This window comes from Hippocampus comes, unplaced genomic scaffold (genome assembly GCF_001891065.2).
Source record: "Hippocampus comes isolate QL1 unplaced genomic scaffold, H_comes_QL1_v1.1 scaffold130, whole genome shotgun sequence".
In the NCBI taxonomy this organism is placed as follows: domain Eukaryota; kingdom Metazoa; phylum Chordata; class Actinopteri; order Syngnathiformes; family Syngnathidae; genus Hippocampus; species Hippocampus comes.
Genome location: NW_017842057.1, coordinates 2668411 through 2683671, shown reverse-complemented (window position 1 = coordinate 2683671; position 15261 = coordinate 2668411). Strand labels below are relative to the sequence as shown.

Below are 15261 nucleotides of genomic sequence, written 5' to 3'. Positions count from 1 at the left end.
TATATATATATTTATATATTTATTTTTTCCGGAATTTTCAGAAAAGTCCACTTTCATCTCTGTCAAGGTTATGGAATAATTGAATTGAATGACCATAAAATATCTTGTCATTTATTTCCTAACTTTGCCCCTCACTTCCTGAACAATTTATCAGAATTTTCTTTTTTTTAAAATTCTGTCAGGAACATTCGAGCAGGACTCCGCCCAGGAGTATTTTACTGTATACAGTGGTACCTGAACGTGTCTTCATACGAAATTTTTAAGTGACAAAATGTTTCAACAGGAAAATATTGCCTCTTGTTACAAAAGAAATTTCAAGATCAAATACAGTATGGGCTGCTACTCGCAGCTCCGAGTTTCCTGAACGCAGCATACTTATAGCAGCTCTGCCATTGGCTATTACCGAGCATCGTCCTGGCTTCCCATTGGCAAAGAGAGTCCTCTACCGTAGCCGTCCCCAACCTTTTTTGCCCCACAGACCAGTTTAATGTCAGACAGTATTTTCAGGGACCGGCCTTTGAGGTGTTACGGATAAATACAACAAAATAATATGATATGAACTGCATGAAAAGGGTAGTATTTTCGGAACATAATAATAAACACGAATAATGACACGAGGAACGTCCTATCTGGCCGCAACACTCTCTGGTCGCCATATTAACGGTTAAACGTGCCTTCAAAATAAGATACAGTGATCCCTCGCTATTTCGTGGTTCGTTTATCGCGGCCTCGGTGCATCGCGGATTTTTTCAAACGTTCATAAATTATTTATTTATTTTTTTTAAATGCGAAAATGCCGCAAAAAGTCCGCAAAAGGTCCGCGAGAGGCAGTGAAAGTCAGCAAAACAGTAGCAAGTCACATAGAGCAGTATACACAGTACTACATAAATGTGTTTACTGTATTTCGTTATTCATACACTAACCTAACCTAACTTATACATGTTTAAATATATTAGTATATACAGGGATGGCAATTTTCCGCGGATACGCGGAAATCCGCCGTTTTATTTCTTAAATTGATCATTTTTGTGAATCGTCTAAATCCGTTGAGAAAATTTTAGGGGGGATCAGGTACCTTATCGTCGAGTTTTCACGAGCTCACCCGATCAGTCTTTCCATCTTCCGATCGTAAACAGCCCTGCGATTGGACGTGTATGATGTCTTACTTGTTGTGATTGGTCGCTATATCGGCCAATGCAAATCACAACCAATCCGTGTTCGCCTTCCTAAACCCCTTTCTCTCAAATGCCGAATGTTATCGAGACACGTGACGAAGCTAAAGTGCGTCAGATAGATGCAGATCTGAAAAACACGTTTCGATGGGACTGGTTGAATAGAAAGCTGACGGTGTCCCCAGTAGGAAACAGTAAAGAGGAACCATTGTGCTTGTGTCGGATTTCGTGAAAAAGCTCGATGTCGCCGGTAAAGCTCCGTGTACAGTGTGTGACGATGTCATTCTATACGGATCAAGAGGATGGAAGGCTAAAAAGAGAGTGGAAAAAGACGGAGAGGACCAATAAGCTTTTAGCGCTTGCTAAAAAAATTCAAATGAAGAGAAAATAAAGTATTCTACCCCATGAAACTTTCTATTGTTGTATATACTGTAAATAGACATCCACTTTATATAATAAAATACATTCATAACCCATATATAGTAAACAGTGTGGGACTTCACTATCACTGTATGAGGTAAGAATCAACAGCTTTTTATCACATTTACACAACACTTTATGAATACAAGTCATGAACAAATCTTAAATGTGGCAGGGAATGTGTTTTCTTTTTTAGTTTTGATTTTGAGCAGCAAATTTGGAGTTACATATTGGTGCTCACCAGGAATGCATAAGCAAAATTGCACAAATTTTTACTTGAAAGAACAGTGGCAATCTTGGGATTTTTTTTCTGTTCAAGTTTCAAATAGTGTGTAAATTCAATCACGTCATCTTCAGCATGTTTAGTGCCACTTTTGTAAGTAACCACGCCCCCGTCCAGGCCACGCCCCGTCCAGGCCACGCCCCTTTCCGCTTTTTTCATCACTCGCCATTGCCATCACTGGTAAGTGTGAATGACCCAGAAAAACTGTTAACCAGTCGGGCAATCGCTCACTATGCTGATGTTTGCCTTGGACATTTTCAAAGGATTGTTAAAAGCCGACAAAAGCAAGTGTCCTTGGATCAGTTCTTTCCAAAACACTGGACAAAAACCACTTCTGAGAGAGAACATGAACTAAAGAGGGCAAAAAAACGATGAGGATGCAATGAAAAGTTAAATCACCATCATTTTTATTCTTTATTCAGTTTTTTTACATTCTGCACAACAATCATTTATTGTGCAATAGTCTAATTTTAACATGTATTGTTTACATATTTTGATGCATTTTGATGCTTTAGAAAATATTTATGTCTGAATTTGAGGTAAGGGGGTTTGGAATGGATTAGGGCATTTTCATGGAAAAGGCATCTTTACTTACAAAATGTTCTAGTTAAGAAATTTCTTCCAGAACTAATTAATTTCATAAGTAGAGGTACCACTATATCTGTATTTTATATTACTACTGCAAAGAATAAATCACTCACAGCTTTATTGACGAAACAGTGACCTTTCAACAATGCACATTGGCACCATACATGTGCAGACACATTTTTTAAAATACATCCAGGACCCCAAACATTTTAGTGTTCGTGGTCATTTTCATGTGACCACGTTTTCAAGGACCAAAATAAAAACAAATGTTTCAAAATATCACTCACCATCGATTCACCTCAATGAGCCATGGCCCTTTGTATTCCAATGAGTTTTAATTGTTATGACGCTAACGATCCTGTGCAATGTTTGCAATCCCTTCATTTTCTAAACCACTTATCCTCACCAGGATGGCAAGCGAGCAATAAATGTGTTGTTAGTTGAAGTGCTCTTTTTGACCCCAGTTCTACAAGTTACACCGAAAGCTTGAGTGAGATTACGACATCACATTCGAGGCTGTTATAACGCCAGATTGTGCTGTACTTTGGATGCATGCGATTCACCCATATTTTACTTCAACTTATAATGGCACAACTTTTGAGGCATTCACTTTGAAGGCATCACTTACTTCAAACAATTATTCGTATTCAAATGTAACACCTGCTGCACTCCTTTATGTATGTATTTAAAAGGTTCAGTGTGACAATTCTGTGATCCTGCAGGTAGTGGATGAGCTAGATGAGAAGATGACGCATGGAGGTGTGATTGTAGACTATCATGGCTGTGACCTCTTCCCCGAACGCTGGTTTCACATTGTCTTTGTCCTCAGAACAGACAATACTCAGCTCTACACACGGCTGGAAAGCAGGTAACCTGAACTCATTTACTTTGTAAATTACCGTATTTACAAGGCGCACATAAAAGCTTTCTCAAAAGCCGACAGTGCGCCTTATTATCCGCCTTATGTATGGATCAATATTCTGATTTCTTGGACGTAGTATTTTAAATGTTCTGTAAAGCGCTTTGTTACAGCTGCAGCGGTTGTGAAAGCGCTTTATAAATAAAGCCGTTGTGAATTGTATTGTATTCCCTTTCGCGTAGCTCTATTTAGTGGATGCATAATGCAACTGCAACCACTATTTTAGCTTCTATTCTATGTACCTTATAATGTGGTGTGCCCTATATATGAAAATAGTTTTAAAATCGGCCATTCATTGAAGGTGCGCCTTATACTCTAGTGCTTTACTACAGTGCATAAAATACGGAAAGTGAATTAATATTGAAACCTGAAAATCTAAAAAAAGGGGTTGGGGGGAACCCTCCAGTAGCTGTCATTTTATCGAGGTGGAGGGGTTTGTGTGTCTCACTGATTCTAGGAGCTAAATTGTGTGGAGCTTATTGCCCTCGGTAGAGTCAACCATGGCAAAAAGATCCGACTTGAGGGACCAGACTCAGGGCCGCTCCGAGACACCCTCATGAAAAGTAAAAGCAATGCTCTCAGTTTCCCCTTGCCCAGGGGTCGGGAACCTTTTTGACTAAGAGAGCCATGAAAGCAAAATATTTGGAAATGTATTTCAGAGAGAACCATATATATATATATTTACACACACACACACACGCACACACTCACCGACCACTTTATTCGGTACACTATGCTAGTAACGAGTTGGGCCCCCTTTTGCCTTCAGAACTGCCTCAATTCTTCGTGGCATGGATTCAACAAGGTGCTGGAAGCATTCCTCAGAGAGTTTGGTCCATATTGACATGATGGCATCACACAGTTGGCGCAGATTTGCCGGCTGCACATCCATGATGCGAATCTCCCGTTCCACCACATCCCAAAGATGCTCTATTGGATTGAGATCTGGTGACTGTGGAGGCCATTTGAGTACAGTGAACTCATTGTCATGTTCAAGAAACCAGTCTGAGATGATTCCAGCTTTATGACGTGGTGCATTATCCTGCTGAAAGTAGCCATCAGAAGTTGGGTACATTGTGGTCATAAAGGGATGGATCGATTCAGCAACAATACTCAGGTAGTCTGTGGTGTTGCAACGATGCTCAATTGGTACCAAGAGGTCCAAAGAGTGCCAAGAAAATATTGCCCACATCATTACACCACCACCACCAGCAGCCTGAACCATTGATACAAGGCAGGATGGATCCATGCTTTCATGTTGTCGACGCCAAATTCTGACCCTACCATCTGAATGTCGCAGCAGAAATGAAGACTCATCAGACCAGGCAACGATTTCCAATCTTCTGTTGTCCAATTTGATGAGCTTGTGCAAATTGTAGCCTCAGTTTCCTGTTCTTAGCTGAAAGGAGTGGCACCCGGCGTGGTCTTCTGCTGCTGTAGCCCATCTGCCTCAAAGTTTGACGTACTGTGCGTTCAGAGATGCTCTTCTGCCTACCTTGGTTGTAACTGGTGGTTATATGAGTCACTGTTGCCTTTCTATCAGCTCGAACCAGTCTGGCCTTTCTCCTCTGACCTCTGGCATCAACAAGGCATTTCCGCCCACAGAACTGCCGCTCACTGGATATTTTTTCTTTTTCGGACCATTCTCTGTAAACCCTAGAGATGGTTGTGCGTGAAAATCCCAGTAGATCAGCAGTTTCTGAAATACTCAGACCAGCCCTTCTGGCACCAACAACCATGCCACGTTCAAAGCCACTCAAATCACCTTTCTTCCCCATACTGATGCTCGGTTTGAACTGCAGGAGATTGTCTTGACCATGTCTACATGCCTAAATGCACTGAGTTACCGCCATGTGATTGGCTGATTAGAAATAAAGTGGTGACAAGCAGTTGGACTGGTGTACCTAATTAAGTGGCCGGTGAGGGTATATATATATATATATATATATACACACGTGTGTATTATATAAATATATATTTTTTTTCTCAAGTGAATTCAACAAAATGTCAGTATGATAAGCTTCTGAATTTATTCTTTTAAATAATTTTGTCATAATACTCACCATTAATGTGAATGGTTTTCAGTTCCTCACGTTTGCTAAAAATCTAGCATAACGAGCGGAATTATCGTCAGCTTGCTTGGTCCATACGTGGAGTTGCTGCTGGCTAGCTTGCAGCCTGCTCAGTCGCTTGCAGGCTTCCTTTCTGCTGTCTCTCGCAGCGTGTTTTGATGCGAACGTAGCATGGCACGTGTCAAAGTGCCGCTTTACATTCGACCGTTTCATCGATGATGTTTTGTGATTTCAAATTAGACACACCGCAGAACCTGTTCTTTCCACAAAGACGAATCCTTCGGTCCATTTGTCCTGAAGTGTATCATACTTGTCATCTTTTTTTTTTCTTTTCACCAACTGCTTTGTGGAAAGGTTAGCTTTGAGCTCATGACCGAGTGGGCCGATTCAAAAGGGGGCGTTTACCTGTTTCCACAGCAACGGCCTACATAGGCCAGTATCATCCAATTAAAACTGCTCCTGCAATTGCAGCCCTGAATAGGACACGAGCAGTGAAAAATCGATGGATTGATTAAAAAAGCGAGAATATTTAGTTTTATCTGAGAGCCAGATGCAATCATCAAAAGAGCCACATCTGGCTCGCGAGCCATAGGTTCCCGATCCATGCTCTTGCCCATACACCTCCAGACCTGGAGGTGGGGCTTGCCGTTAACAGCAATCTAATAAACATCTTCAACCCGCGACGCACATTATCATTATTAGCGTAAATCGTCGTTGAGATTAAAGTGATTTGATACATAACACACACACGACTCAGAGTGGGGTCAAATTTACCATCTTGAACAAATGTGCTCACCCCCACTCATGTGTCAATCGTGCCCTGGCACAGATTTGCACCTATCCGTTGTAAACTGGATTGACTTTAAATTGAACTGCCATGAGAATAGCTCATTCGCGCATTCGGTCTGAACATCACATTATCATAAGACAAGCCGACCCGCCAAATGTAACCATATCAGTAAGCGTAGGAAAGAAACTAACGAGATTAGTTGATTTTTAATTTCTTTTTAATGTGGCAGTATCTATTCCCGCATCGCCTTTTAGAAAGTGTTCCGGTTTCTGACTTGAGTTAAATTTTTGGACTCAAGCAAAAGAATCTCTGTTTGTCGGCAATATCCAATTTGTCATGCTCTGAAAAAAAATAAATACTGGCAAATTAGCGAGATCTTGTATGTAGTGTTTAAAAGAAGGTTTTGTTCATCACAGAACATCTGGTAAAGCACGGCAAGCGCAAAATCGAATATTGTTGGAATGTCCAGTTATGTGCCCATTCTGCGTAAGATTGCGTTGAAAACTTGTGACAGTCCGCCCAAAAAATGCAACGGCCCCGTTGTGCAAAAATGCTTCAACCTGAAATGGCGATCGATTAACTCCCGTACAGGAGTTCTCCTGAACATCGCGATGGCCACCACACCACTGCTTAGTATAATTACCGTATTTTCCAGACTATAAGTCACAGTTTTTTTCATAGTTTGGCCGGGGGTGCGACTTATACTCTGGAGCGACTTATGTGTGAAATATTTAACACATTCTATCATTTGACATGTTATTTTCACATTAAACCACAAGAGGGGGCCCGAGGCCTGTGTTGATGCTTTCCACATTGACAAAAAAAAAACCCTACGATGACTCTGACGTCAGCGAAATAGAAGAGGAAGCATCGCCTCTTCTACCTCCGAAGTTGGCAGAGTTGCTTAAAAGTGACACAGAGGATGAAGATTTCATTGGATTTAGTGATTTGGAGTGACACTGATGGTTTGGTGAACTTGTTAGCATGATCATTATGCTACAGTTATTTGAATAACTCTTAATATGTTACGTGAACATACCGTGAACACATTCTTAGTTCATTGTTTATGCGTCATGTAACGTTAGCATATCGTACTCTTATTCAACCTGTTGTTTTATTTTTATTTGCCTTCAAAGATGACATGTCTGTTCTTGGGGTTGGATTTTATCACATAAATTTCCCCCCAAAATGCGACTTATATTTCAGTGCGACTTATGTATGTTTTTTTTTTTTGTTCTTTATTATGAATTTTATGGCTGGTGCGACCTATACTCAAGAGCGACTTACAGTCCGGAAAATACGGTACTATCACAGGTTTGATGAATCACATCGTCCCTTGTTTTGCAGTCCCAATCCTGATGGTGTCCAGTTGGTAGATCAGCTTCCACATCTGTTTGCATGCAAAATCAAATTTGGGCCCGTTTTGGCACGCACAAATGTGCAGGGAAACAAGGTCTTAAACTGGATGTCTAATTCTGAAACATAACCTTGGTTCTCCCTTTTAAATATGATACTTGACAGGGGCTACACAGGAAAGAAGTTGCAGGACAATGTGCAGTGTGAAATCTTTCAGACCATCTATGAGGAGGCAATTGAGGCCTACAAAGAGGAGCTTGTCCACCAGCTACCCAGCAACACTCCTGAGGACCTGGAAAGCAACTTGGAGCAGATAGTGCAGTGGACAAAGCAGTGGATAAAAGACCACAATTAGAGTGGAAAAGTGCAACCTTGGATGACTGGCTGTCAGATAAAATATGTTTGAACAAAATAATTTGTGCCCATTTTCAACCTGTACCCTTTCTTTTTTTTTCAGTCCTGCCAATGTGAAAACTATTCACCTACACTATTATCTCTACATCACAGGAATCCGAATCAATCAATTGTATTTGGCATTTGTGGAGGCAACACGTCAGAAAACATTTGTAAGAGCTCAGCAACCAGTGACGTGCAAAGGGTGGTGGCTCAAAGGGGTGGGGCCAATTATGATGAAGGAGCAACAAATTATAGTGGCAAAGCCATCAATAGGTGCTTGTCAAAAACATTTAATATGAAAAAGTTTACTTCAGGAATACTATTCAAAAAATGAAACGTGTGTCATGCATACATTCATTCCACACAGACTGATAAATTTTAGTTTAGATGATTACAGTATCCTCCACGTCGAGGGGAGCCAGATGAGTTGGCTCGGGCATCTGATTCGGATGCCTCCAAGACGCCTCCCTGGTGAGGTGTTTTGGGCATGTTCCACTGGCAGGAGGCCGCGGGGACGACCCAAGACACGCTGGAGAGACTATGTCTCCCAATTGGTCTACGTGGGTTTTCTCCGGTACTTCGGTTTCCTCCCACATTCCAAAAACATGCATGGCAGGCTGATTGAACACTCTAGTCTAAATTGTCCCTCGGTGTGAGTGTGAACGCGGATGGTTGTTCGTCTCTGCATGCCCTGCGATGGGCTGGCAACCGGTTGAGGGTGTCCCCCGCCTCCTGCCCAAATTCAACTGGGATAGGCTCCAGCACCCCCCGCGGCCCTTGTGAGGTAAAGCGGATCGGAAAATGGAAGGGTGGGTGTGTGTCTCTCTCTCTCTCTCTCTCTCTCTCTCTGTCTCTTTCTCTCTCCCTATATATATCTGTAGACATATATATATATATATATACATATATATATACATATATATATAGATATATCTATAGACATATATCTATCTATCTATATATAGATAGATATATAGAGAGAGAGAGATATCAGTTATTCTGTGATTTAAAAAGTGGGTGGGGGTGAAATTACTTTTTCACATTGCCTTGATAAATGGAATTGTCATTTGAAATCTCCATATGTTGTATTTCTGTATTAAAATGGGTTTGATGATTCGAAACCTTTGTGTGGATATGCCCCCAAAAAACAAAAACAACGGGCAGGTGATACTTTTTCACATCACTGTGTGTGTGTGTATTTTTTTTCCTTCTTTTTTTTCCGGTTCATGGAGGTAGCAACTTCAGCAGGGAAGCCCAAACTTCCCTCTCCAAACCCATGTCTTCACAGAGTTTCTCCAGCGTGTCTTGTGGCCTCCTGCCGGTGGGATACATCTGGAAACACCTCACCAAGGATGCCACAGAGGAGCTTTTCACCTGACTTGTGTGCGGGCAGCGTGGCATCGGTTCCCACTCAGTGTGTGCACGTGGGTGTGGTTGTTTGTCTCTGTTTGTGCCCTGCGAATGACTAGCGATCAGGTTTTGATGGTGTCCGCCTTCCGCCTGAAGTCAGCTGGCATAGACTCCAGCAACCCCCCGCGACCCTTTTCAAGTCGTGTTGATGAGTGGTGGGGACTTACTCGCACGCTTATATACACACTTGGGCAGGAACATGTTTTGAAACCCATTGAAATCGCTTCAACTGTTCGAATGTCTCTTTGCGTCACAGTCACACGCAATGCTTTTCCTCCTTTATAATTGAGCCCCTGCGATGTATACAGAATCGCTAACATAAGCCAAGTAGCACTAATGCTGTCCGATACAACCATGCCTTTGGCTAACTCCGTACGGTATTCTTTTCATTGCTTTTTTTTTTTCAAGGACACTGCCTGCCAGGAACTTGAAGACACTGGCGACTGGCACCAGATACCCATTTTGAGTGCCACAAGTGACAGTTGAGACCAATGTCGGAGTACTGGCACAGTGGAATCAGAATTTTTTGGGCAATGAAGTATCGGATCAAAAGCTATTTTGACAAAATATGACCTCTGTAAAAGGCCAAAAATGAAGCAAACTTGAAAGGAAATTCAAAATGACCCACTATCGTTTGAGTAGGGCTCCAGATACTTTTTTTTAGGTCTTGGGCTGTCACATGTGCCTCCAGCTTTTGGTCGGTCTTGGTTAAATGTTCAACCGGGAATGTTTTGTTCAAAATTTGTAAAGGGCAAAACCAAGCCATTTTATTTAACCACAAATTTAACTCAAGCGTCACCTCTGTGCCAAGTTTCATATGGGTCCTATTAGTAATAATAATGTCTGCAACCAATTCAGGGTGTACACCGTCTGCTGCCTGAAGAGAGCTGGGATTGACCTCAGCACGCCCGTGACCCGTGTAAGGATAAGCGAATTAGAAAATGGATGGCTGGAAGAAGAATAATGTATACAAAAGCAATAGTGACCGTGCAGCGGTCGCTGCTCGGGCCATAAAAAGCTGCAAGCAGCTATGATGGGCCCTCGCAGCCCAGGCCACTTTGCAGCACTCTTACTAGCTTCAGCCAGAATATTTACAGTCTTTTAGTTTTGTTCTTGGGTTGGTATCCACATTTCAGACCAAAGCACAGCCACCTCTGGGACACAGAATCCATCTCTTTACTGAATGGTATGATGACTGGACACACTCATGATGTTTATACTGTCATATAATTGTTTGAACAAATGAACGTGTCTCCTTCAAGCATTTGAAAAATTTACCCAACGATGAATCAGACTTGTGGAAGTCCACATTTCTTTTGACTTCCCCAATATATTACAAAGAAGCAGTACATTTCAAGTATACCCTCAAATACCCCCACAGATGTGCCTCTAATTAACTCAATGTTGTCAATAAACCTACCAGAAGCGTCCAAAGAAAGACAAGACATCATCATCATCTGGGTTTTCTCAAATTGTTTAAAGGCACAGTAATCTTATTACACGTAAACTTCTGACTTTGAATAAAGTAATGAAAATTTGTGCTCCCAAAATTCTTCTCTCATCATTCTGGCATTTATTACAATATATAAATTATTTTGGTAATTTGAATTGACCTGAAACAAGAAAAAAAAATAGTCTGATTTCATGACAATGAGAAAAAAGTGTTTTTTTACACAGCGTATGTAAATGTTTCAAGTCCCATATGTCTCAGCGGTGGCTGGCCAATAGATGGCGCCACCCAAAGCCCAACTTAGTCACCTTGAATGAAACAAAATCTACCACCACCGGTCTTTTGTTGTCTTGTTTTGTTGGTTCGTTGTTTAGTAATTGCCCCTTGGTTTATACTTTTCTGTACTCATCCAATGGTCCTGTGATTACTTAATAAATAGCATCACATTGTAGCTCAAGTTTAATATTGGTAAAATGTTTCAAAATTGCCCCCAAATATAACATGGTTTTGAGGTAGTTCTGAAATTTTCGTGTAGTGTCAAGAGTAAGGATAGTCAATGTGATTCTTAATGAAACAAAAGTTATCTTCCCAACAAATTAATCTGGTGAAGCTCTCTAATTCATATAGTGAAGACATTCTCAAAGGTCTTTAAAAGCACAGAGCTGCACTCTTTCCTTGCGGTACATAGCAAGTAGCGACAAGTCAGTGAGCACACTGAGTTCATGTTGCCGGTCAGCTGACTGGGAGAAGTCATCCGGTCCTTCTCCACAGCCACCTTTTTGTGGATGACTGGGGTAACCTGGGTGGACCATGAGTTCTGCTGTGACCACTCGCTCTTCAGGATTGGACGCGGCACAGGAGGATATACTCAAGGCATGGCTGAGGGTCCTCTGAAGGTTGGAGACAGACATGTTCTGGCCTACTGTGGTCAGTCCAAGGTACACATCTGGCCACCTATGAAGATGGAAAGGGGTTCACTTTTTCATTGATCATACTGTTTAGAAGTAGTTACTGCATTGCCAATACCCCCCGATTCAACTCAAACCTGTTACCAGTCTGATCCCACCCTATGTATATTAGTGCAAAAACGTCTGTTGAACAAGGCCGACAGAAAATGCTTAAAAAGTATCCAGAGTCCTTCAAAACCTGTGAATTTAAACGTTTCCTAAAGCGGGGTACTCACATACCAACAATCGGGCCAGATTTGAACGTTTCCTTCTCTTATGGTCAAAGTGGTCCGATCTCGGATTATCCTGAGCAATTAACCTGTGGTAGGGGTGTGTTCAGGATGGCTTTTCGTCCCGATCTGCTCGAGACAATGGTCAGGGCCCACCAACATAAGTGTTACAGCTGATTTATGATCTGTGCAGTCAAAACATAGTTTGGTCAATACATCGGACACAGATGCCCTGATTATGATGTGAAGGTAATGATAGACAATCAGGAAACTGACCCGAAGCTTGCAATGAGGCAGGACACAAATACAAAGCATTTGCAACCGCATTGTACTGTTTTTGTTGTTGTTGTTTTTAAACCAGATAAGACAATAGTTCTATTTCTTCAATTACTACTTCCACAGTGTGGATGCCATGTGGCAGCATGTTGCCTCTCACAGGTCAGCCTCTACACTAATCTTTTTTTGTGTGTGCTCTGCTGTATTGGTCATCTCGAGAAAATTATACACTATATGAATTTTTGTTTGTCATGTGTACAGCCCTTCACATTTTAAAACAATTGGTGACGTTCAAAGTTGGGCTATGTGGATTACTCTCTTGACAGGGATGGATAACAAAGTCTGTGCTTTTTTTTCGTTCCAACCGAAGTGGGTTGGTACTACCTAGCATCACTTCACATGAACTCAAACGATACCATGTTTCACTGCCTAAGCTGATCTTTTTTAAGTTCTAACTAAAAAAGTGAAAGAGTTAAAAACTGTACCAGAGTAAATTACTTTACTCACGCACGCTTTCATACACAATTACATTTCCGGATTTTGAGCAAGCGAGACTTAATGCAGCCGCCTGCAGCCGAGCCACACAAATACACGATATAGAGTATATTGTAACAATTCTGAAATTTTACACTCCTCAGCATTCTTTGGTTCTGTGCTAGCTCCCTCTCGGCCCTTGGTGTGGGGAACCGGGGAAAATTGTCCTGAATGCTGGCAAGCCTCTACTTTTTCAACAGTACTGCCTTTGTCACCTCTCGGCTAGATTACTGTGATGCATTTTAATTTGGAGTCAGCCAATCCTCCATTACATGTCTCCAGTTGGTCCAAAATGCTGCTGTTCAATTCTTGACAGGCACTCGTAAGAGGGAGCAAGTAACCCCTACTCTGGCATCCCTTCACAGGATCCCTATACATTTTAGAGTTCTTTTTAAGATTCTATTATTTGTTTTCAAATCTTTAAATGGCCTCACTCCACTTACCTTTCTGAGGTCCTCTGCCCCTACGCAGCTGCATGATGCCTCAGGTATGCGGACCAGACATTATTGGAGGTACCAAGAACTAAGCGGCAACTCCGAGTGGATTGAGCCTTTTCTGTTGCTGGCCCCCTCTCTTTGGAATGACCTCGCACTCAACGTCCGGTTAAACCCCTCCTTGCCCATCTTTAAAACTGGTCTTAAAACTCATTTTCAATCTTTAGGTTTTGACTCAGCACGAGACTTGACTTTTAGTTGTATTGTATTTGTGCTTTATACTGTCTTCATCATTCACTTATTTTTTTGTTGTATGAATTATTTTTCCTCCATGTACAGCATTTTGTATCCATAAGGCAGTGTTTTTTTGACGCGCCCTACAAGTTTAGCTGCGTGTGTGTGTGTGTGTGTGTGTGTGAGAGAGAGAGAGAGAGAGAGATTGTGTGTGTGTGTGTGTGTGTGTGCGCGTGTGTGTGTGTGTGTGTGTGTGTGTGTGTGTGTGTGTGTGTGTGTGTGTGGTGTGTTTTGGACCTGGGCCTTCAGTTGGTATTTTGTGATCGAATGCACCACTTAACAATGCCATATCGTAACTATATGTAACCTTTCTTTTTCCATCTAGGACAAACATGGTGGAGAATCTTGGCCAACAAATCAAGGCATAACCCATATGTCCGATACCCAAATCAGTGTCAACGTGAGGGACTTTATACAAATAGTTGTCGAAACAAATGAGTACATGAGTAAAATCCAACCTAGTACTGTTTCTTGAAAGTCAAATATGTGCTTGTAAATTGAGCTATCAGCTTGCAGCATTTGCAGGCAGTCAGATCAACTTCATGTAACTGTTAACTGTTACTTATTTTGCACTGATGCTGTTACTTGTTAGATGTTTTGCACTGTTGACTGTTTTGTCTGACACAGATTTTAATTTCTTTCATGTTCAAATTTATGGCAGATTTTTGTGTCTGTTGCATAATACATGCTTTGAGGTACCGCGTCTAGCATGTATTTTGTTTCACGTGTGAAATTGAACAGTTTTATATGTAATCTAGTCAATACTTTAAGGGATTGTAATGTAATATATAAGAATTTTATTTGGACATTGGCTAATGTAGCCATTCATTAGGATAGATAACTGGCCAAAAAATGTGTGGTCGTTGAAATTACCCAAAATTCTAGTTGATTTGACACAGCATTTTGGGACAGTAAATAAACATGGATCAGTCATACAAACAACCCAGAACTGTAGTACATTTGACCGAACCATTTGGGTAAAACATTTAACTCACCTGTTGTTGGGTTAAATCGACCAACCCATCCTGCTGGTTCAAATTGCCTACAATTAAATAAGTTATGGATGGTGCTATTAGAACCCAGCGGCTGGGTTTAAAATAAACCAATTTGGGTTGCTTTTAACCCAACTGTTTTTACTGTGTAATGTCTGTTAAATGAAAACAAACATGAGATATTTTTACATAATTTATCCAAAACCTGCCATTACCGTGTCATTACCAAAATACACACAAAAGTACTGAAAATTGGTACATTTGAGTACCGGTATCAATTCCTAGGTACTAGGTACTGGGAATCAATAGTGGACCAGTTAAAATGTGAAAGGTAGGAATACCCACTCATTGACTATGTCACAAAATACTAACAGGATGAGCAATGCAGAAAATGGATAGATTGTAATTCCCCCCAAAAATGAATCAATGTAGCTATTCAAACTGTGAATCATGTAAGATGATAAAAATATGGTGAAGCAAAGGACACACACACGTAACTGGAGTTTCTTGACTTGAGGGTGGTCTAGGGCAGGGGTCCCCAACCGCCGGTCTGCGGACCGGTACCGCTCCGCGGCCCATTTGGTACCGGGCCGCAGAGAATAAAATGAATAATTTATTAATCAGAGATGAAAGTGGACATTCCTGAAAATTCCGGAAAAAATAAAAAATATATACTGTGTGTGTGTGTGTGTGTGTGT

General features: G+C 41.3%; 2 protein-coding genes across 6 annotated transcripts in view; one reads left to right on the top strand and one right to left on the bottom strand.

Moving 5' to 3' along the window:
- ak6 (adenylate kinase 6) overlaps nt 1-8054 on the top strand; it is a 30041-nt gene extending 21987 nt beyond the window's left edge. Inside the window, exons 5-6 of one of the 2 annotated variants that reach the window (XM_019860887.1) lie at nt 3186-3331; nt 7766-8054. In XM_019860887.1, the coding sequence (XP_019716446.1) occupies nt 3186-3331; nt 7766-7955 (336 nt within the window). In that variant the 3' untranslated portion in view covers nt 7956-8054. The remainder of the gene's footprint in view (nt 1-3185; nt 3332-7765) is intronic. The other variant, XM_019860886.1, reaches the window with a different exon arrangement.
- Nucleotides 8055-10614: 2560 nt separating this feature from the next.
- ydjc (YdjC chitooligosaccharide deacetylase homolog) overlaps nt 10615-15261 on the bottom strand; it is a 52828-nt gene continuing 48181 nt past the window's right edge. For 3 of the 4 annotated variants that reach the window (XM_019860882.1, XM_019860883.1, XM_019860884.1), the window contains exon 6: nt 10615-11810. In XM_019860882.1, coding sequence (XP_019716441.1) covers nt 11495-11810 — 316 coding nt within the window. In that variant the 3' untranslated portion in view covers nt 10615-11494. Of the gene's footprint in view, nt 11811-13782; nt 15093-15261 lie in introns of those variants that run through there. The other variant, XM_019860885.1, reaches the window with a different exon arrangement.